Below are 23,698 nucleotides of genomic sequence, written 5' to 3'. Positions count from 1 at the left end.
TACAGTTGACACAAATAACCCTGTCAGGGAAGCTGAGCACATACAACACATGTTTCCGTACCAACATTAAACACATCTGTAGTCATTTATCTGAGCTGCTTAGATATATTTTGATGATTATATTGTACCTCTGAACATGAGCATTTTCCAAGGGAAGACATACCCATGTGCTGAAGAAACCACAAAGAATCCCTATCCGCTTCACTGGGCTTTACCAGGTAAAACACGGCTGCCCAGGCTGAGACAGTGCCAATAACCAGAGCAGACTAAGATCACTACATCAGCACGTCACGACTTAATACCCAATCTGCAAGCTTCCAGCCTCAGCAGATGAATCAGCCTAGTGTTTCTATTTTTGCTTCACTCCCGAAGCTATTACTTATCCCTTCTAATGCCTTTGCTTTTTTTTTTTAACTTAACACAATCGTTTCTGTGCAGTCCTTTGCACTGGTTTCTAAGGCAACATCACTTTCCAGGATACTCCTTGCCAGCATCGCCAAATAATGTGATCTCTAATTAAGTGTTATTACCAGTAACAGTCAGAGATCAGACTGACCAGAACCATCAAGGACACGCTCCCTCTATAAAAGCCAAGACCATAAAACTGCAATTCACACACTCACTCGTCTGTATGTTCACACACACGTGTTGTGCTGCTCAGCCAAACACTCGCTGTGTGTAAAACAAGCAGCAACACATGAAGCCTGAAGTCTGACACTACCCGCTGAACTCGCATGCTTCATTTCTTCTTGCAGTCTGGAGGAAGGAAGGCTAAAGGATAAAAAGGTGAACTGGAATATTCAGCATTCTGGCCATTGTAACTTGGCACTACAAGCTTAACATTTAAAAGGTGTGGAGCTGTACAGTACTTAAACACAGTCTCCTATTTTGTAGGACAGGACATTTACAGATCAAATCCCACTTACTTGAGAATTTACATATAATACATTAAAAATGCTAGTCATCAGCCAAAACCAGAATTAAAATGCACTCAACAGTGTTTCCAACTCAAAATATTACCACTATTTGGTTATTGTAGTAGTATTTGATAGTGAGAACTGAAAAAAGGCAAAGTCAACTGAATGATACACAAGCAATGAACTAGCAACATCAGCAAGGAAAGATGAGTCTTGAAATTCAGACATCCCCTGAAAGTTGAACATCACTACTGACCAAATGTGTTCAACATCCTTAATCTGGCAGAATTTACAAACAGAAGTATATTTGTTTTGCTCCCAGCTTTTTTTTTTGAAAGTCAGAGTGTCAAGGATGAACAGGAATATAAAATAAAGAAAAACAAAACTTAGGAAGTCCTAGCCAAAGACTATGGGGTGCCAGCTTAAAATGAGAGTTGCTGCATGAGACTGTCCAGCTAGAGAAAAAGCCAGTATTGATATAACACACAGTACAAAACCAACTAGGAAAAAAAAAAAAAAAAAAAAAAGATGGGCATATGCAGTCAGTTACAACTGTTTTGAGCAACCCTTAAAAGAACATATTCAGAGCTATGCAGTGATTCAACAGAAGACAAACAGGCCTCTAAACACCCAGAACCTGCAGCTACAGATCTGCAAAAATGTCCTCTGAGCTCAACTCACCTTTTAATTACAGATAGAACCAATACCTCAGCAAAACTTTCTGCTAAAGCAGAATCAAATACAAACACACAAGTGCAAAGATTTAGGGGAAAAGCAGATAATAGCAAAGTTCTCTTGCTGCTTCATAAATATGTTTAATACTGACATGAGAATTGGCTGGTGACATTGTTTGGTTTTCACTTCTCTCATACACCTAACTGGGGCAATTAACAGGTCTTAATGAACAGGCTGCAATATGATGTTATTCTGACTATTTCAAAAGCATTATAAAGTACCACTGTTATTATGAGGCACTTGTGCACGACTGCATTTGTGATGATAATTTCAGGCAAGATGGATGCAGTTAGTTACACATCCATACAGTCCACTGCCCCATCACGTTCACGTAGCTGATTAGCTCATATTAGACAAACCCAATTACAGTTTGGGGTCCCACAGGAGAATTACAGACATTATATGAATGAAAGGTTACTGTGGAAATGCTAAACCGACTTAACTTTATGACACCAGTATAATGCAAACCGGTCAGAAAAAGAAAATATTTAGAGAAAGGGCTTCATTGTGGCTGTAAAAGAAAAGCAAATACTGTAATTAAGCAGGGATGGCATTTTTTGCTTTTAAATGTATCTTATTTACACACAAGGGATTTAGAGCTGTCATATTGAGAAATATGTACTGTATTACACATGGCGACTGTGCCAATGGGCTGCAAAGACAGCTTGTCATCAGCTCAGCTGAAAGGACGGGCGCTGGAAGGATGCCCACAGAAGGCAGCAACAGAGATTGCAATGGAAGCTTTTGAGGAAAGAGGGTAACTAAGCATCAGATGACCACTTGAACAGGCCCCTCCAATCCATGTTTGGGAGAATAATTCAGATGCATATCTGTCTAGACCACAATGTGGTTATGCAATAAGCTCTTTACTCTGCCAGCACCGAAGCCCACAGCATTAAGTACTGGAGCATCACTATAATAGACATACACGAAGATGGCCCTTTCCTGAACAGCTTAGGCAAATCAAAAAACATAATATATAAAACCCCAAACAATGAAATAAATTAATTTCTTTTTTTAAAATAGACAATTCTTTAAGGACAGATTGAAGAAAAAAAATCTTTTGAAAGTCTCGATATTGAAATACAGCTTGAGGAGTAAAGGGAAGAGGGATGCTAGCACTAAATCTGAATCAAATGGCTCAAACACTGGATGAATGAAAACCTTCCATCATTTCCTGCGTTAACCATTGCTCAACATCAGATCCTCAGCACTGTATCAGCCAGGGCACCTGCTTGGAACTACAGATTTTAGGACCCTGCTTTTTTATATGTAATTCCTATATACATAAATCCACACAAGAGGTAGCATAAAGGCTTAGTCACATTTTAAAGGCTGATAATGTCTGATGTGTTTTGGTTATCATCTCAGCTGCCTCCTGACATTAAAAGGTATAAAATAATTTTCCAGAAGAATCTGGGGCAGTTCTTACAATGGCAACAACAAAAATGAGACGCTGAAATACATCCAAAAGATGGATAAGGGATTAAATTCAAATTGCAAGAACAGCCTTACATCCAATGTTTCTTAACTTTAAGCTGCAAAGTCAAAATTAGAAAAAAAAAATTTACCGAAGTTTGCAGGCCTAGTTTATAAAAGATACATACAACTTCCGTCAGTAAGAGAAATCTGCAGCATCACAGTTGCCATGACTCCCAACGGAACTGTATCACAAAGCTCATACCTATTTTAGCAGTACATACAGGAGCTGATGCATTTAGGAAAGCCATCCTCTTCTTCTAGAACACACAGTGTAAGACATGGGAGCCCAGTTAAAGAGATTTTATTTACTAAACTTTAGCAGAAGATCCTTCAAAATATCTACATGCATTATTCTGATAGCAAATCACTGACTGCCCACCAGGGGAAAGAAAAATAGCTTATATGGGTGGATATGAGGTGTTGCAAAGTACAAGCTTCACAGTCTTGTCTGACAAATAGAGATGAAGTGTTGGCCAAGTTCTGCTGACAGGTAAAAATATAAAACCTTTGAGCAGTCAACTGTTATCTTAACAGGGGATGAACAGGCACGTAGAGGGCATGTAGAGTCCATGGCCCCATCAGCTTAGTGAAAATCTGGACTATAATAATGATCTCCTGGATCCCGGAAGCTCCTTCTCTGTCCAGTAAACAAGCACACATGTTCATGGTCCTGAATCTCTACACTTTTTCCTTCACTGGTTTCTGGTTTTTACTTGTTTTCACCTGATGCAAGAATTCACTGTTTCATCCTCGGATCCAGCCTAAGGCACTTCCACACCAGTTGTGCCAACTTAGGGATTCAGTCCGGGTTTTGCTGGCATTTTGCAACTCACTGAACAGCTGCTTCGTTATGAGCGAGTTGGGCAGTGGATGGAAAGTGAGACAAGCCTCAGTAACATATCTGGATGGCAAAGCAAATCTGCTTCCCTGCTCCTCCACGGCTAAGAGCTTGACTGCAACTTACGCTTTGTCACTCGGCCCAGATGTTGTGCGGTCACCATGAGACTGCCCGAAGCTATGCCAGGGGCCAGGTCTGCTGCCAGCGCTCCTCGGCAGCCCTGCACCGGACAACATTTGGATTTAAACTGCTGTAGGAACATGTCAGCCCACATTTACAAAACAAGCTCAGTCATTCAGAGCTTCTCTTAAAAAAAGTAAAAAAACTATGAAGTGCTGAAAGAATGAAAGCAACTGAATATTATTGAAGTCCCGTGCAAACTTAGGTCAGGCCGACTTACAGATGCAAAGTATGTACCAATTTACTCACACGCTGAAGTGCTACTCTGAACCAGGAATCGTTCAACTCTGTACACACTTTACCTGTGCAAAACATTCAGGAAGAGCTTTTCTTTTTTGCATGGATCTGCTACTAAAATTCTGCTCCCTTGAATGCAGCAGTTAGCAAAGGAAAATAAAGACTTCTAGCAGACAATGGAAAGGCTTTAAAAAAATGTTTTTATAAAAAAATGCTGCCTTTAGCTTTCCCTTTATTTTGTAGCATCATGCACCAAAGAACATTACTTCTGCAGGCACAAGTTCATGCAGAGAACACCACTTTCACTAAAATAGAACTACTTCAGGTTATGCAACACTCATTAAAATTACAAAACCTTTCAAAAACCTGACCAGCATGTTAAGGCATACTTGAGTTCTACGTTTGTTAAGTTAGTGGCTGCATCATGCAAACTGGCAGCAACGAACTCCACAGAAATAGGAACAGGAACAAACTTTCATGCCTGATGACAAGGCAAAAACTAAGAGCACCTAAGGGCAGGGATAAACTTCCCCAGCCCATCTCAGCAGACTACAATTCATAGAGAAGATGACAAATCTTTCTGAGGAAGGTTTAGAATGAGCAGAAGTACAAGGATATTTCTTATTTCATCTCTATCCATACTATATTCTCCATTTCAAAATGCTCCATTTCAAAATTCCTATGAACTTAATTAAATTCTATGACATTAATTCAATCTCATTTCCTGTGAGCACAGTGATCTTGTCCCCCGGACAACAGTCAAGGTAAACAGTCCAAAATGCTTACCAGTCCATCCATAGTCTCAATAGAGAAAGTCTTAAAAATCTGTATCAGTCCCACTATTGTTTTGTTACAATTCTGCTTTAGTAAAGATTATTATTCCAGAAGGAAGCACATTTTGTAGATGTAGCAGTTCAAGGTAGCTTAAGATAAAGTCATTAACCAACTGCAGGAGGAAAAGTAGATGGTTGCAGTTAGCCTGAGGTAGGATTAAAACCAAACCCTGCAACATGACAGCAATCGACAACATTTCCTACCACTGAAATACTCCATTCCCTGCTCGCCAGTGGCATACAGTGCTATTTAGTGATCACAATGATTCACTGCTGCACCGCAGATGAAGGTCACTTTCAGTCTCAGATGACAAGAAGCTAATGTAACTTAACGCCAAAAAGTGCACGTTTATTTAAATGTTCTACTATATAGATATGTAAAATTAAATCTGAATTAATTAAAAAAAAATGAAAAAAAAAAATATTCAAGAGTCCTGGAACTTAGACCAAGCTGTCAATCCTTCAAACTTTGGGAATAAGCACTGTGAGACAGGCAAGCAGAACTAACAGCCTTTTAAGATCAGCCAAAAAACCAGTCATGCCACACTTGCTTGTGCCACATAGGATTAACAATTACGTATTCATGCCAATGGACTGACAAATAGCAAGGTCTTGCACACAAGCTGTCTGGATTACTGCTGCTAGCTCAAATTGCAAACACACACCTTTTTCTTGCCTCTGCCGGCTCATACCAGTGGGTTTCAGCTGCCTTTGTTTCTCTCTGTCTGGAGCAGCAGACCTGGCTGGCAGAGTTGGCACCCCTCTTGACTTTGTGGGTCTCATGTAGCCTTTCACCTGTTCTGCTGCTTTAACTCTCTCTTTCTTTGCCTCCTTCACAGCTTTTTGTTCACATTCTTCTTCTTTTTCTTTAGTTGTGTCTTGAGGTTTATCTACTTCAGACTTCAATGCTGGAGCATCCTTCAGGTGAGTTTCCCCACCGTGAGCAGCATCCTCTTCTGCAAGCCGAGGATGACCTTTATTATCATCTTTAGTACTTATTTTGGTTGTTTGGGCAGCTGTCAGATTTAAACCAGCAGCCTCTGCTTCAGATGCTTTATTGTCCAAACTGCCTGGGCACTTCAGTGAGCTCTGCTCACTCTTCTTGCCTCCATCCAGCTCAGCCTCTTCAGCTTTATTCTCCATCAATGCTTCTGCCACAACCTGCGACACAGCTGCTTCTGCTTTGCTCTCTGGTATTGCTGGAAGTTCTGGGAAAATGGACCCAGTGTCCTTCTCTCCAGAAGAGACAGTTGCTTCTAGTTTCTCTGTCCCTTTGGCATCTACAGGAGCTGGTCTATTTTTTGAATCTGCCACCTTCTGAGGAAGGTCTGAGGAAGTGCTGTCAGTGTTGTGCTTTTTATCAGTGGTTCTTATTTCTTTATTATCCACCTTTGCCGCAGGAGAAAGGTGAACTTCGTCCTTCTTTGATGTGATGTCCTGTTTAACTGAATGATCCAAATAAAGTGGTTTACCTGCCTCACTGCCATCCTCGGAACCAGCCTCTTTGGTTTTACCATCTTCCTTTGAAACCCCTTTTCCATGCTCTTTGTGTCCCAGATTGATCGGTTGCTCGCAAGATTTCTGTGTCTCTATCTCCTCCTTAGCACCAGATCCAGGCTCTTTGCTGCTTTTCTCTGTTACTGCTTCAGGAGGAGTAAGCCCCTTACTTCTTGCACCCTCATCTGTCTGCTTTGGGAAGCCAGGAGAAACATTGCCAGTGTTACCATGGCCAGTTACTGCAGTCTGAGCAAAGGATTTGAAGTCACTTCCTTTATTATTCCAAAGCATTTGAGCGCCAACGGGAAAGTTCTTAACATTTCTGTTTTCATCTACAAAATCCATGCCTTCCATTCCATATTCCACCTCAGATCCCATGGGAGGCTGCACTTCACTCCTGTTTGGTTTTGTCTCTAGAAAAACAGGCTGCTCAGAAGCATTTTTAGCCTTTTTTCTACTTCCATCATAATCCCTCTTTTTAGATCTATCAGTAACTGTGGCCAGAGTGCGATCTGCCACTGCTGCATGCTCTATGATAGGAAGTCCACCCCCCCTGCTGCAAGGACTGGGACCTTCTGCTTCAGGCTTGTCAGTTATCTCCATGTCATGAGGTGGAAACATCTCTGCACCTGCTTTATGCTCCAGAAGAAATGGCTGCTGCAAGTTAGCCTCCATCTTTTTGCATTTCTCTTTACTACTTGTGTGTGATTTTTCTGGCTCCAGAGGTACAGCAGGAGCCTGTACTTTAGTAGTATCAGTTGGGTCATCTAGCAGACTCGCTAAAGTACTGGAATTAGTCTCTTCGCCTTTATCAAAAGGCTGAGTTTGTTTAATATATCCCACCTCTTCACCTACTGCAGGGATGTTACCTGGTCCCAGTACAACAGAGTGCACAAGACTATTTTCAGCCTTTTTGCCTTTCACATCTCTACTTTTTTTCTTAGGCTTGTCCACCACTAGTTCCTTGGTTGGACTGTGTGCCACAGCTGCATCTGTCCTGTGCTCTGGGGGAGGCTCGGATGTATCCAGTTCCTTACCTTTATTCATGGGCCAAGTTTCTTTAGTGTTGAGTATTTCTGGCTCTGATGTCTCTATTTTATGACCTGAAAGAACTGGCTGATTAGAGAAACTTATTCTATTGCCTCCCCGTGTTTCAGGCTTTTCCAGCACCTCTTTGGTTATACTGGTCAGATTCTCCAGCAAAAGCTCTCTTTCAAAACCAGACTCCTTGTCTTTATCAAAGGTAATTTCTTTTGTGCTTCCAGCCACCTTCTCTTTGCTTGGAATACTGCTTGTTTCCACCCCAGCATCCAGGACAGCTGCTTGGCCCAAAGGATTTTTTTCAGGTTTTTTTCTTTTCCCATCACTACACCTCTTCCTAGGTTTGTCTGCCACCAGTGTTGCATCAGAATTTATCACAACTGATTCACCTGAAGAAGTAATTCCAGCCTCTCTGCCTTTATCAGTCAGATTTACCTCTTCTGTTTTGCTGATCGTGTCAGCCATAGAAAGATGCCTTCCTTCCTCCCTCCTACTCTCCAACAGGAACGGTTGGTCTAAAGCACCCAAATCAGCTATTTTATTTTTTCCAATATTTTGCTTAGGCTCCTCTGTTACCAGCTCAATTGGCCTTTGCATTTTAGTTACATCTGATTTATTCTCCTTAAAACACTCAGCAGCAATACAGCCCCTCTCTCTGCCTTTATCACTAACACTAACTTCCTTAGTTTTATCAGTTATGTCAGGAAAACTACTTAGGTCCGTCTTGTTCTCAAGAAAAGGCTGCTGGAAAAAACTTCTTTCACCTTTTTTACTTCTTCCATCACTACCTCTTTTTTTTGGCTTGTCTGCATGATAAGCATGTGTAATGCTTACTGATGGATGTCCTCTAGCAGTAAAACCTCTGCCTTTATCAGGGTAAGTTGTTTCTTTTATGGTCTCGTCCATCCTCACTCCATCAGTAAGTTTGCTTACATCCTCTGAAAGCATCATCTGCTCAGAGAAGCTTTTGATTTTTCTTACTTTCCCTTCACCACGCTTTTTTTTAGGTCTGTCCATCCCATGTGCAATACTGGGATCTTTTCCAGTCTGCTGCTCTAATGCAATAAATGCTTTCCCTTTGTTTTTATCAGGGGAATCTGCTACCATCATTCTGTCCACTGCTTCAGCAGAGGTGGGTTGTTTGGTTGCATCAGACTTAGCCGACAGAAGAAATGGCTGCTCTGAAAAACTGTCAGCCTTTCTGTTTTGCAAAGCAGTATCTTCCTCATGTTTTGGTAAAACTAATGGTTTAACAGGCATTTTAGTAGTATCTGTTGGGGTCTTCAATACTCCTTCTGAAGTACTAAAGTCAATAGCCATGCACTTATCAGAGGACACTGTTTTAGTTTCATCAGCTGCCTTTGGTTCATTAGGAAGCTTGTCCGACAGGGCCGCAGCCTCTAGAAAAGCAGGCTGTTTGAAGGATTCATTTTCAACCCCTTTGCCTTTTTCACAACTACCTCTTTTCTTTGCTGCTGCTTCTAGTGACCCACTGGAAGCCTGAAGCTCATGATGGACAGTGTCACTGAATGCTTCACGCCTGGCAGATGTGCATTTAGCCTCCTTACCGTTATCAGAAAGGAGTAATTCTGAAGGTTTGGTCTGTAAAGAAGTTTCTACTTTGCTTAGATTGATCGCTTCTGAAAGAGATGCCATCAGGTCAGCACATTTTGACTCCTTATACTCCCTCTTCTCATTTTTATCAAGAAAATCTCTTTCCACAGGCTTGGTTGGCCCCTCTGCTGAAACAGATTCTCTCACCTTAGTCTTGCCTACCTGCTCCGAAGGAACCTCTTTTCTTTTGCCTTTAGATTGCAACATCGAACTGTCACCTCTCATTTCATCTGTTTTCATGACATCCTTGGTTTTTGCATCTAACACAGACTCTAACGGCATGCTGGGATTTTGGGCCCGCTGTCCTGGTGCTGGCACTGAGAAGGCATTTTGCTCATCCAAGATACGACTTCCAGTTATTATTTTAGCATCCTCTGGCATATCTGAAACTCTGCTTCCTGAGGCAATTGACTGCTTTTTGCAAGCTTCAGCAGGCATTACAGGAGAGACATCTGGTTTTTGCAATTCAACAGCAAATGGAGAATTTCTAGGAGCTTTTGAGACTGTTACATTTTCATCCCAGAAGTCCATTGTTCTTGGCAGCTGATTTCTCTTTTGTTTTGGTTTCTTCTTCTTTTTTTTCACAATGGCCAGGGAACTTTCCAAATCCCAGCTCTCCCTTGGTACATCTCTGCAGCTCTCCACAAACTCCGACAGCACATTGGCTGGCTGCTCAGTTGCCTTTTTATGTGAAACCCTAGTGCGAGGGGATGTTCCAGCAACACATCCAAGTTCCACTATAGAACAGGGGTCTACTTTTGGGTCAGTACTCTTCTGTTGTGTGAGACCTATTAGACGTTCCTCTGGTACATCTGTAATAGGCACTGGTGCAGGTTTTGCTCTGCCAAACCTGCGTTCACTTGATTTGTTAGCTTGCCTGATTTGTGCAGTAGGTAGACCTGGAATACAGGAAGCCTGCTCAAACATCGAAGCAACTATTTGCTTTAAAAAAAATTAATAAATATACTATATATGTGATTTTAGCCATCTAAAATAGTCCATACAGTCATATATGCAGAATTTTCCAGCACTGATACCACACTAATTCTAAAGCCACCTCAAAAGGGCTGGGATAGACATTTACACGCAAAACCTATTTAAACTACTATCGATAAATACGTCAATGCTATTTAAAAATACATAATTCCTGATACATGCTCTTACCCCACCAAAAAGCAACAGTTCTTGTAAGGACATGCTATCGCTTTTTAAAAATGCATTAAGGATCCACTTTGTCTTAGCAAGACAAGATAACAGATACACTTTTTATGTGTCTAGCTGGCATCCTTCCAAAATGTGAAAATAGAGGTTTAGTGGAAAGATGAGACTAGGGGATAGAGAAGGGGGAGTGAAAGAGCTAAGTTTCCCCCAGCACCCACGGTGGAAGCAGCGGAAGGCAGAACTTCCGTAACAGAAGTCATTTGCTGTACTCCATTATAGGCAGCACAAGGTTTCCTTAGCTACAAGCTACTGATTTTAAAGAGAGCATCAGTCGTTTGTCACTTAGCCCTGGCCCACAAAGCAGCCTCCAGTCACAAGTGTAAGCAATAACAGCTCATTGGAGAGGCTGGGTTAGTGGAGCAGGAAAAAAATTACATTTCCCTTTGGTAATTACAAAACTCAATTTGGAAGGAGGTCTTCACTAGGAATATTGTAATAAGAATTAATGGTCCTTTTTAATACCAAAATAAAAAGCTAGTGGTAATAGCAAAAAGATGGTGAGCTTTTAAATTCTACAGCGGAAAAGATACAAGCCAGTCCCAGTGATAAAGTACTAGTAGCACCCATATTGGGGTTTTTAGTCTGGTGAACGTGGAGGGGAAAAGAACATTTAAGAGGGCAGGGATTAGAGGCAAAGTGCAAGCAGAATCACTGATGAATTCAAAGAACCACACAGCTGCTTGGTGCAAAAAAAGATTTCTGCTTGCTCAAGTGGCAACACAGTCAGTAGGAAAAGGTGAATAGTTCACAGAGGATATTTCCATTCTAAAATTGAATTATTATTTATATTCTACCTGTGGGCTCTTGCAGGGTTTTTTCTTGCTGAGGGTCTGCATGTTGGACATGGTTGTGTTCAGCCTCCTCCTTTTCTTTCTCTGTAACAGTAACATCCACAGTAGTAACAGATTTTTCTGGAAGGATATCTTTATTTCCTAGTGCAACGGCTTCTTTTACTTCTACTGGAACTGAAATACGAAAAACACGAACAGAATGCTTCAGTTCTTAGGAAGGCAGGCAACCTGCAGTTTAAAAGCAAGCCCTTGGAAAGAGTATAGGTTTTATTTTATTTTTAATAGGAATTAAGTTTATAAGATATGGTAGTCTACCATGTATTATCTCCTCACAATCCCATTTTAAGCAGCAATTTTATATTTTGGCGGACATACCAAGGTGGAGGCAAAACATGAAGCAAAGACTGTCTTGGGGCTTAAGCACAGGGTAAGGGTTTGTTTGGGGTTTGTTTTTTCCTCTTTGTAATCAACCAAATGCAGACTGTACTTGCTTCCCACTAGAATTCAAATCCAGAATATACTCCATTATCAGTTTGGAGTCCCTATCTAATGCTAATCATCTAGTATTCATAGATACCTTAGAATATATTCATGCAGACACTACAAAATTCCTAGCTACACATAATTATAACAAGTTTTAATTTGTAAGACATAATTACATTGGAGAATGGTTCTCTATGTAATTAATTTTATTTAAATTTTGAATAGAAATAAAAAAATATGACAGACATTGGTACAACAACTAGGGATGAGGAAGAAAAAGACAAGTTATATGATGGTAATTTCAAATGTTAAGCCTACCACCTATTTATAACAGTCCCTGTGTTAGCACACACTAATAACCTTCTTGAAATTAAACGTTTGTTGCTTTTTCCTTGATAAGGAGAAGAACAGTGTCTCTGAGAAAGAACTTAGGTGGTGGGGCAGAATTTCCTGACAGCAAAGTGCTGGCTCCAGTTTTATAATGTGGTTTGCAGTTCTCACCTGCAGGTTCTGAAAGATGGTTTGTCTGTTCAGGAAGATGCTCTTCATGGTGGCTGGGAGGTGGTCTGCTGTCTTTAGCTTTCTCTAAAAGATCAACGCAAGCTTCTGGGACTTTTGATTCTTGTTCCACATTTGCAGTTGCTTCTGCAAATGGAATGTAAAGAATAAAAATTCATATTATTTTTAATTTAGATCAGATTAAGCAAGATAAAAATCATTTCCTCACCTAATTCTTATCTTTCACAAGAAGCTAAAGGTTTTTCTCACTTTCAAAACAATGATAATTTGCTTTTTAGGATCAATTTCTACCAGCTTTCCCCTCCTGAAAGCCTAAGTGTTTTGCTAAAGCATATCCTTCCTGTATTATTGCCTCTCAGTTACTACATTTTAGTAGTAACTAAATTTTAGTAGGGATTTTTGGGTTAAAACTTCTCTGTCTTGAAATTTATTCCCATCATTAAACCAAAGAGTATTACAAGGCAAGAAAGAAAATATCTTACTCCAACTCGTTCTGCAATCAATCCACATATGCTGCCTCTGCCCAGTACTATTTGCTCTATTTTGACAGTAATTTTCCCTCCAAAAGCATAGTGTCCTTTGGGAAGTCTATGCAGCACAGCAAATCTATTGTCCACCACATGGAAAAAACGAAAATGCCTGCCTCGCCACTTCAACGCCTATAGTCATTCCAAGGAAATGTCACAAAATTATCAACGAAGCCTAAGACTCTACTCAGAAACCGTTTTCAAGATAAGTATCTTTGAAAACATTGTGTCTTACAGGATCTGTGTAGATTTCAGTATAAGCTGAGGATGATAGTGATACAAAAATAAGTACTAACAGGGATGAACTAAAATGTCTTTATGGCTGTTGTAAAAAACATATATCACTGCTAAGCATGCCAAGTCAAAAAAAAAACCCAAACCCAAAAACCAAACACCAAAAAAGCCATTAAGATACTCTAGTTTTATATTTTATAACCAAAAACATTTCATGAAGCACTTCCTCTGTCTGTATCTTGACAGCAGAACTGAGCTCTACTTAAGATGTTTTGTGCAAGGCATAGCATAATCGTAGCTACTAAAAAAACATGCTTTTTATTTGACAGTCTTACAATAATTGTGCATCTGTGTAGCCATCACTATGTGCTACCAGGAGTGTTGCTGCTAGTGCTATGCCAACTTACAGTGGCCTTCTCACACCACTTGCCGTGCTATTTCAAGCCTGAATGAAGCTTTCAGGCATACACGCTCACCTGCGGGAGGCTTGTCGGAGGGTGACTTGTCTTGCTCAAGAGAAGACTTGGATGTCATCAGCTCTTCAGATGCAGCAATCTTGGTGTCAGCTGCAGAGACAGACTTAGCCTCTGCAGAGGCAAACCCAGAATCCATGGCAGGAAGAGGCTTGGCTTCTGCTACAGGAGTAAACCCAGAATCCATAGCATGATGATGGTTGACGACTGCTGCAGAGGCAAACTCTGCATCTGCTGCTGGTGCAAACTCAGAATCCATACCATGATGAGATTCCACATCTGCTGCTGGGGCAAATGCCAAATCCATAGCATGGTGAGATTCCACATCTGCTGCTGGGGCAAACGTCAAATCCATAGCATGGTGAGATTCTACATCTGCTGCTGGGGAAAACCCTGCATCTTCTGCTGGGGCAAACTCCAAATCCATCGTGTAATGGGACATAGCATCTGCTCCTGGGGTGAAGCCAGTATCCGCCACTGGGGTGGATGCAGCATTGATAGCATTAGGAGACTTGGCTTCTGGGGCAGGAGCAAACCCGACATCCATAGCCTGAGGAGGGTTGGCTTCTGCTGCAGGTGCAAATCCAGCATCCAGAGCTTGAGGAGGCTTGGTGTCTCCTGCAAGAATGGACCCAGCTTTTTCTGCAGAAACAGACATGACATCCGAGGCAGGAACACACGCTGCATCTGCTACAGAAACACAGATCACAGAAATCAACAAAATATACAGAATGTAAATATCTGACAGTGTGGTTTTATGACTAGACAGGGCTTTCACTCCCTGTCTTCTTGTCTTGCAGCATCACTTACTCCCCCCCGTTTACGCCAGTGCACGCAAGTTGTACTAGTCTTTATGACACTCCTCAGTGCACCCAAGTGCTTTTCCTACTGCAGCCTCATGTGCCTTGTTTTGTATCCTTGACTGCAGCGTTAGACATCCATCTGCTCCTAATGTACATCAGCCAAGAGATGCACTGTTTTCGTTTAAAAACTACCTGATGCTACATAGCTGGCAAGAGACCAGAGCTGCTGGATCCACTGCGACCAACACATTCCACAGAACATATAGAGGAATCACAATGAGGGTTTTTTCTTATATAGGACACAGAAACTTTTGGTGTCATCTTTATGAGCCCAGCTGTGTATTCCAACAATGGGGAAAAAGTCCTGAAACATTCCAGAGCCATACACCCATCATTTTAAATATTGTTTATGCTGTTCACAGGTGGTATGGTGCTGCAACTTGAGCAGAAGCATTGGTACTCTTGACACAAAAGACACTGCCATCCAGTGAATCACCAACTGCCCTTTATTCTTTCACGCCCAACTTGGCCTCATTCATTTTTTTACATAATATCTACTAAAGACTGAGCTGTTAGTTTCAAAATAACATTTGTCAGTTCACAGTACAATCAAGCCGCTGCATTTAAATTCGTGTTTTCATAAAATACCCTTAAAGGAGTTTTTTCAGTCAGTTTTAGTTTGACATTTCAGCTGTCTAGAGGCAATTTTTTACAAATTATCAAAAGCCAGAAGCACTAGATTTCTCTTCTGCAACTATTAATTTCAACAGCCCCAAGCACTGCCCATACTCTGTGTAATGCAGCACAGTGACCTGAACATCTCGGATATACTGCTGAGTAGATGTTAAAAAAAAGTAAAATTTCTACTGTTTGTTGGAGTCACATCTAAAAAAATCCTCCCCAACTTAAATTAGATACTTAAACTGAAAAAGGTAAGAAATTAGAAAAACGGAAAAAGTCCTTTTTAAAGTAGCACTTCAGGATCCATTTAGATAAACCCAATATTCCAGTGAAGCAAACCAAAAAGATCCATTATGCACTAACCCTCATTTGGTTATTTGGTTTTGCCTTTTTTTTTTTCCCCTGAAGTGATATCATGATCCTCTCCAAAATAAAATTTAAAGATTGTGATTTTACAGAATAATAAGACAGTAAAGAAATAGATATTAGAAGTAGTATGGATGCTCCCTGGTGAATCATGGAAAGTACTGGAATAAAGCATAAAGAAACTGGACAAAGACTAGTGCAAAATGTACCATGAGTCTGATGCTCTATATAAATTGTATATAAATACCTTAAAAACTCTGTTTTAAAGAGAGTCTTTAAAACGGACAGTTTTTAAGTTATTTCTATATAGCATCAGACTCATGGTATAACCATGTTCTTAACACACCTTAACATTTTTCTGGAGCTAAAATTCTGAGAAAGAAAAGAATCATTAAATCAGTTACTGGACCGTGACACAAGAGTTGGAAAGTCAAATAGTCTTGCTATTTCTCACCAACGCAATTCAGGTATCATAAACCTTTAGTCACAATGGAATTTGTTAATATCTTGCTGTGTTTCCTTCAGAAGAGGGAATCCCATGTCTTTCCATGATTACGGCTTGCTCATGACAGGCCTAAACCCTGCACCAACCTTTAGACCAGGGCAACTTTACCTTTTGGTCCATCAGTAGCTTCAGCCCCTCCTGGGGATGCTGTTACTGCAGTAGGAACAAAACCAGGAGCCACTGCTGCAGGGCTTTCCGGCAAATTCAGCTTTATTGCTTCAGTCACTGTGGGGGGCACTGGGCATACAAAACCAAGCTTGATTAAGCACTCAGAAAGATCTTAGCAAACAGCTTTCTATTCTGGAGTTGCCAGGATGTGAATCACCCTCTCAAGGTGCTGCCTGTAGCAGCAGCCCTGATGAGTAAGCTTCCCCCACTTCAGCGTCCCAGTCGGATCAGACCAAAACAGAACCAGTTTTTATTGTCAATTTTCAGAAAATTAGTTTGTGCAATACTTGGGAAAACACTTGTATCTTGAGAGAAGCAACTGCTGTGACAAAGTTTAGGAACGTTCAGTTACAAAGCAATCCAGTTCTACCCTGAGCCCTTGGCAGAGCCAACAGCTCCAGAAACACTTTCTACATAGGACCAGTGTTAAACTACTCTCCTCTTAGCTTATTCGCCAAAATCAGCAATAGAGATCCCATTATGGATCAAATATAGTAATATATATACAACTGCAATGGAATTATGTCTCAATGGAGTTTCAAAGATTTAACTGTAACCAGAATCTAAAGATTATTGGACAGAATACACAGGTTTGCAATTAGAATTTAGTTTAAAATTCTGTTGATTATGCATGAGCCAAAATTATGTTTGTTGGCGCCCTCAGCTGCACCAACCCTTAGAAGCAGTAAACATGAGTGCTCTGACTTCGTGTCTACAAAGACTAGAATCCTTGACAGCAGTAAAATTCCAGTTTTAGAGTTTCTTTCCAAGAGTAAATTTTTGTTCACCCTATTTATTATTTTAGTGTCAAGTAATGCTTGAACACACATCCCAACTGAAAATTCAAGTACCTTCACTGTAATGGAGACGCACAGAATGGAGACACAGTCTGGAATCCACACAGCTTGCTGCTGAACATATTTTTTTTGCACACGTCTACATCTGCTAACTTAATTCCCCAAAACCCATGAAAAGGTCATGGTTTCAGTGGGGTAAAACCCTGCTACACGATATGCCCCCAAAAGGGCATGCCACTAATTCTACTGACAGTTGGGCTTGGAACTGCATATACTAAATTTGTTACCCTAAATTAGAAGTAAACAATCTATAAAATGCAGGGTTCTCCCCACCCGTTACAGCACTAAACCAGAAAATGCGTGTCAAGTAACATTTCTCTAAAACATGCGTTTCTATTGTAAATTGATTTGAGAACCAGAAACAGTGTTGTTCTTGGTCAGATCCCACTTCACTTCTTTACAGCCTTATGTTTCTTGAAAAGGCAGACTAACAGAAAAGCTCTGGTTCTGCTGTTCAGAAACCCTCTCTAGACAGTTCCTGCAGATCAAGTCGAAACTATTTTTACCTGGTGGCTCCACAAAGAAAGAGGCATCTGGTCCCATCACATCATGCTGAACTCCCATCCAATGTTCTTCAGGCACTATGGAAAACAAACACATTTAGTCCTGCCACTGACACTAACACTGCTCTATTTTTTCAGTTGAAGGTATTGACTCTGCTGTTTTGTGAGTTCATTCTCAGGTAACTTCTCAGTTCCCTTTAAGAATGGTACCAGAACATCATGTTCTTCTGTGACTACTGCTAGTGAAAGCTTGCATCAGAGAATAGTTATACAACAGCACTGACCCCAGGACCCAACAGAGCAGGTTCTTTGCTCAATTCTTTTGGGCAACTGGCTCTCGGTGGCACTGCTTGAGCAGGGGGGGTTGAACAAGATGATCTCCAGAGGCCATTCTGTGATCTAACATCTTCAGAACATTCACACTGAACCAAGAACTGTCATTGCCAACACAATACTTTCTAACCTTGACTAATTTTATGTATCAACTCCCCCACCAAGATTCTTTAGGACTAGGAAACAAAGATTTTCCAGCTGCATACCCTTCAAACCCAGCTAGCAAGACAGACAGTAACAGCAAAACATCTGTTTCTTACCTGTTTTGTCTTGCAGAAATTCTGCAGTTGAATCCAGGCCAATGAAGGCTGATGGGTCTAGAGCCTCTGCAGGAGAATACAGGGGCCCCAGGAAAGGTTGTTCAGGTACCATCATAGATCCACGTGGTGCTGATGAAGTAAAAGGCTGTTTGTTAATCACCATGCTAGCCCCAATGACTCCCCCCAAAAATTTAAAGTCTATACAACTCTTGGAAAATAAACTATTCTGTTCTGCTCACAAGCAGCTTAGATAGAGTTTGTAAGCAACTCTCTCAATCAGCTCACCTTTACAAACGGCATTGTAAATTGTGTATGCACATCTAATTTTTTTAACAAGGTATAAGACAGTAAGCACAGGCAAACTATTTCCTTTTGCTTTCTGCTTCTGCTCCTATGAATTCTTATTAATAACCGCTTAAACTCCAATAGGTCAAAACCTGAAGACCACTTCATGGAAAAAGTTCACACGTTTCTAGCCATGAATACAAGAGCCATCAGTAATGCCTGCTTTAACTCAACTTGTCTAGTTGTCCTATTTCCTTCTGCCTAAATACACTTCAAAAAAAACCCTTCCTGGAAGTAGCTATTGGAATGGTTTTAGGCAAAAAAAAAAAAAAGTGATCATATAGTCTGTGAACTTATCAGCTTAATAATTTTCAGTACATGAAAGTCAACAGAGAAAACACCAAAATCTGACTATCAGGACAAATGCCGAGAAGCAACTCACCATGGATGTCTCTGGAAGCATCAGCATGGTCCGTGAACAGCGGCACATTCTGCATGTCAGTAGGAAATGATAAATCAGGCAGATTCTCCCCTCTGTGCATGCTGAAGGGGTCTAGCAGGAGACAAGGAACGAGGCCAGTGTCACCACACAGGGGGAAGACATGGTGCAGAGTAAGATTATTTAAAAAACAAGATGAAGATGCACCTGACACCACAACTGGACTTCCAAGGAAAAACTGCTTTAAAGATTATTTACCAGGGGCAAACACCTTCATAATTTAAATTTATGCCCAACAGTAAAACACAGTTGTTCAGACTGCTTCCTAGGGAAAACTGACTGAAGTTTAGATTACGACTGTTGCATGGAGAACCCATCTCCTCCTCTCTAGGAGGAAGCATCTGTTTCCAACCTGATGGACACATACAGCTAACCTGAGTCAGGAACAATGGCTGAGCTCCGCAGCAGTTAACTCGACAGCAGACCAAGGAAAGCCTGCATAAGCTACATGCTCTCCTCCCCAACAACAGTACACCAGTATAAACTGACTGATGGTCAGTTTTTTTAACCAAGTTACAAGCCAGAGGGGAAAACAACACATTTCCCAGTGTCCCAGGCAGATGAAGAGCCTTCACCCTTAGTTCCAGACCAGACTCACTGGTGAGGCTGTCAGGATCTTTAGACCATGCTTGCAAGTTGTCTAGTGTCAGCTTTGGTTGGTCTAACACACATTAGCTTTATTCTGCTTTTGGTCCATGCTTTAAGTGGATATATCGATGTCATCTGCAAAAGATGGTACTCCAGCAGCTGAGGATTCAGCAATAGAAAATTCCTTTTCTGCAAGTTTTACTTTTTGTGTGCACACACCTCCTTTCCCCTCAAGTAATCAGCATGGGCATTCAAACCAGACGGGACAGAGAGAACCACCATGCCGAGTTTTATAAGATGGATTACTTAACTGAAATTCCATGAGTCAGAGAGCAGACAGACGACCTCACTGACAGAATAAAACTAAGAAAATATGACCCTTCCATGAGTTAGTCACTGTACTGTAATACAGTCAAGGGCAAGACACTGCAAGGGGAAGGAAACGTGGCATTCCCCTCATTTCAAAACTAAAAGAGATGCTGTTGATGTCCCCTCTTTGTGCAGCAGTTAGACGACATGGCAAAAACGGGCGACCCAGATTAAACCTTGTCTCTGCTCCAGAGGGAGGAACGGGAGAAGTGGAAGGAGTCATGGCTGAACTTTTGTTTCCCATCTCCAAAGACCCTCCACAGACTCAAAGTGGGCCTGTGCCCTACACAAGTTTTAGCATTTTTGTGACTGGAAAGCAATGTCGCGCTGCTGATGACAAGGTGATGCTTCCAGCAAAACACATTGCAGCTGAAAATTGAAAGGCAGGTGGGTAAAGATGAACTGTATGGATGGCATATGGCCATTTCAGGAAATTATCAGTTCTTGCATTAAATGAGCCCTGAAAATAATTCTCTACTTGTTCAAAATTTGCAGCTTGTTTAGAATATTAGGAAGCCAGACAAATGTTAAGAATCTGAGAGTATTGTTTCTAAACAGGTGGAGATAAGATTGACAAAACTTTTATGGAAGTTTCTCTTCAGCTCACTTCTATAGACACTTGTATCCTTTGCTGTTCAGTGACATAGTTCCAGTTTGCCAATGACTGTGGACTAATAAAAGTGTATTACTGTAGATCATTTAAATAGGAACTCTTCATATTTAGATATTTACCTGTAGTTACAGTAATGAATCATTATACACTTGTAATTAAGGGCCTTGCAGCACTTTCAAAGCTTGCAAGCAATTAGATGATGTTTAAGTTTTATTCATTCTACATTACAATAACATTTTTAAAACAAGTCTTTTTATTACAGGTAGTGCGTAAAATACATATGTATGCTTTTGCTCATAACTTTTACTTCTGTTGGGTTGAGTCCCACTGCCAGTTCCCAAGGCAGTGTTTGTAATATATAACAGAAAAGTCCAGAGCAGACTGAAATGCACTCTTCCAGCTGCTCACAGAAGTGGCAGAGCTGGCATTTCCCATGTTCCTCACCAAGGAATGAGCAATTACAACAATGCTGGTCAGGAGACCTGTTACACCACTGACCAGAGAATTCTCTCCTTGGGAGGGAAATCATCCTATTGTTTTCCAAAGAGTGTGCATAAATATATTTAATAAAACCATAGACTTTTATGAGTCTGCTGTTCATATTTTTCTCCTCCTGCTGACAAGTCCTTAAAGCTTGTCTATCCTCTCTGATCCCTCTGCTCAGTTATGGGAATCGACTAACCTCTAAGCAGAATCTCTTGTTTATGCAGTACCAGGAAGAGCAATATGGAGTAATACTTTCACATTGAAGTATACAGGGTACTTTATGCATGTACAGATGTGCAAGATACTCTAAGGACGTGAAACCTAAGGAAAAGTGGTTTCATGCAATAGATAACCCCACAGATGCACATTATTCAGGCCAAAAGAATACTGGGTGATGGGCTAGGTATGTAAACTGCTCTTAATCAACAAGTTTGTCATGTGGCTATTAAGCATAACTACATCAACATCCCATTCTTTCATCTAACAAAGCAATGGGAGGGAAAAACCCAACAACTGGGTTTTAGAAACTAGTGGCTCTTTTGTTCCAGTTGTTCCATGAATCATTTCTTGCCCTTGTAACAATACATAATTTCTTCACTGAATCTCTTAGTAAAGATGAGATTCAGATAGCAAGATAGTAATTTAGCAAGCACATCTACGGTGCTCAAAAAAATATATATAAAAAAATTTCATCCTGTTTCAGCCAGTATCTTTCCCAGGTTTATTCCTGTTATAATCTGGGCAGCACATACATTTCTAATACCCTCCAAGAGCTAGTAAGTAATTTCCCATAAGCTTTCTCAAAAATGAGAGAAAATTGAGTGAAAGTTGTTGGGTGAAAGGGTATCTTTTTTGCAGGGACAAGTTATACAAAGTTCATTTAATTTTCAAGAGAGTCAGCAGCTACACAGGCTGCCTCTGGAACAGACCGACCTGCATTGCAGACGCAGCTACGTGACAGCTGGAACTGGGATTTCTGAGAGCGAAGCAAGACTGGCTTTCAGCTGTCAACAATTTTGGCGAGGTTTGCACTGAAAGCCACAGTACTCGAGAGCGGTTAAACTGTGGGAGTCAACCAAAAACTGCTATGGCCATGTGAGCCGAGTCAGGGGGAAACCTGCTTCCCTCACACTCTAACACACTGGACTAGCAACTCCATTTTTAACCAGCTAGACTATGCTCTAGGGCAAGTTAGGGGCTTGATGTGCTAAGTTAACTCTGGTGTCAAGATGTTACACGTTTTAGGAAAACAGAGCAACACATCCTAAAGAACACAGGCGTGAGTACAAGGCAAGAGGACAAAACCACCCTTAGGGATAGAGGCTAGGACTCTGTCAGGTTACTCGGCTGATAAAATAACTGATGCTAGAGTTTTAAGAATAATACAGTCGTACCAGCCATCTCCATGGGTTTGAATATGGGCTGTGATTCAAAGCACAGGTCTCCATCATCCATCGTCCAGGAGTCATTACGATCGAGAAATTCTTTGTAAGACAGCTTTTCATCCATGATTTCTCCTGGGAATACTGAAATTAGAGAAGAAAATGACAGTCAAAAGAGAAAGATTAAGCTAAAATATTTAAGATAAGATTACTGCATGATATGACATTCAGAGGCCAACAGATAACATGAACTGTTAGCCAAGCCAGAGACCATGAATATTCATTTTTTACTGCTTTGACCCAACTCTCCAAATTTAAGAAACAGAACAATGGGAATTTCTGCTTCTTGATACACATGTAAGATGGAGAATGGACTCACACATCGAAGTGCTGCCCCATTTTCAAATGTTGGACAATTCACGCTAGCTCCTCACTCTCATCTTCAGGGAGATTTTTCATTAACATAAGAGCTAGAACAACCCTGAGACCCTGAACTTGAGGCTGAGCAAAGCTTTCGAGTCTGTCAATACAGAAATGCCAAACACAACCTGCTCATCAGGTCACAGTGGGGAGGAGGGGAAACCAAAGCCCCTTCCTCTCCTGCTTAAGCATCGACTTGTATGCGCTGAATCTGACCATATTTACAAAAATGCTAGTACCACCACAGACACACAGTACCCACAGGATGGTTTTGCTCTCTATTTTACTAGGAAGACAAACTCCAAATTATTTGAGTAACTTTTCCCTAAATACCTCAAAGGCCTTTATTTGTATATCTTTATATTTCACACTTAAACCTAATCTTCCCCCAGTTTACAATAAAGACAGTTCTTTCAACACATCAACACATCAAAGACTGATAGTTTATATCTAACCAAGGAAAACTTTAATCTTTCTTTGCTGGCCCATGTTAAAAACAACTGCACTAACAGCCTTCAGCAATTTGAGATGTTAGAGAGTTAAGTATTTTATTACTGAAGCCTTGGTAGGCACTTTTCACAACCTATAAATGCCCCACAGAAAAATGCATGCAAATAAAGAAGTTAGACTACATAAAACTATTTAAATAAGGTTTGTCACAAGGAATATTGAAAATATGCAGATCAGCCTTTTCCTGAAGTCCTTATGAGGAGCTAGAAGACATTCAGTAAACCAAAGCAAGAAAACTCAGCTGTGAACTGAGACACCCTCCAGCAGCAGCATTAAGACATGATGTGGGCTCTCCTCTTTCTCACCATCCATGCTTATTTTTTGTTTGTTTGTTTCGTTTTAATTTACATCTCCACTTTGCTCCAGCCTATTCTCTTCTCCCAGTGTAGCACCTTGGGATGAACTAGTGGATAAGCAAGAGCTAGTAGCAGACATATGGTGCAGTGAC

The 23,698-nt window shown here is 40.8% G+C and overlaps 1 protein-coding gene across 12 annotated transcripts in view; it reads right to left on the bottom strand.

The window, feature by feature from the left end:
• The window catches only part of MAP4 (microtubule associated protein 4), a 164,217-nt gene that overhangs the window by 45,402 nt on the left and 95,117 nt on the right, over nt 1–23,698 (bottom strand). For 9 of the 12 annotated variants that reach the window (XM_075042566.1, XM_075042574.1, XM_075042520.1 and 6 more), the window contains 9 exons: nt 22,333–22,464; nt 18,826–18,936; nt 18,099–18,227; nt 17,509–17,583; nt 16,086–16,214; nt 13,626–14,312; nt 12,371–12,514; nt 11,390–11,560; nt 5,888–10,273 (listed from right to left, as the gene is read on the bottom strand). In XM_075042566.1, coding sequence (XP_074898667.1) covers nt 5,888–10,273; nt 11,390–11,560; nt 12,371–12,514; nt 13,626–14,312; nt 16,086–16,214; nt 17,509–17,583; nt 18,099–18,227; nt 18,826–18,936; nt 22,333–22,464 — 5,964 coding nt within the window. The remainder of the gene's footprint in view (nt 1–5,887; nt 10,274–11,389; nt 11,561–12,370; nt 12,515–13,625; nt 14,313–16,085; nt 16,215–17,508; nt 17,584–18,098; nt 18,228–18,825; nt 18,937–22,332; nt 22,465–23,698) is intronic. The other 3 variants (XM_075042548.1, XM_075042616.1, XM_075042593.1) reach the window with 3 other exon arrangements.

The sequence above is a fragment of the Buteo buteo genome, chromosome 2 (assembly GCF_964188355.1).
Source record: "Buteo buteo chromosome 2, bButBut1.hap1.1, whole genome shotgun sequence".
Taxonomy (NCBI): Eukaryota; Metazoa; Chordata; class Aves; order Accipitriformes; family Accipitridae; genus Buteo; species Buteo buteo.
Note: the sequence above shows the minus strand (reverse complement) of the source record. Positions and strands in the feature narration are given on the sequence as shown.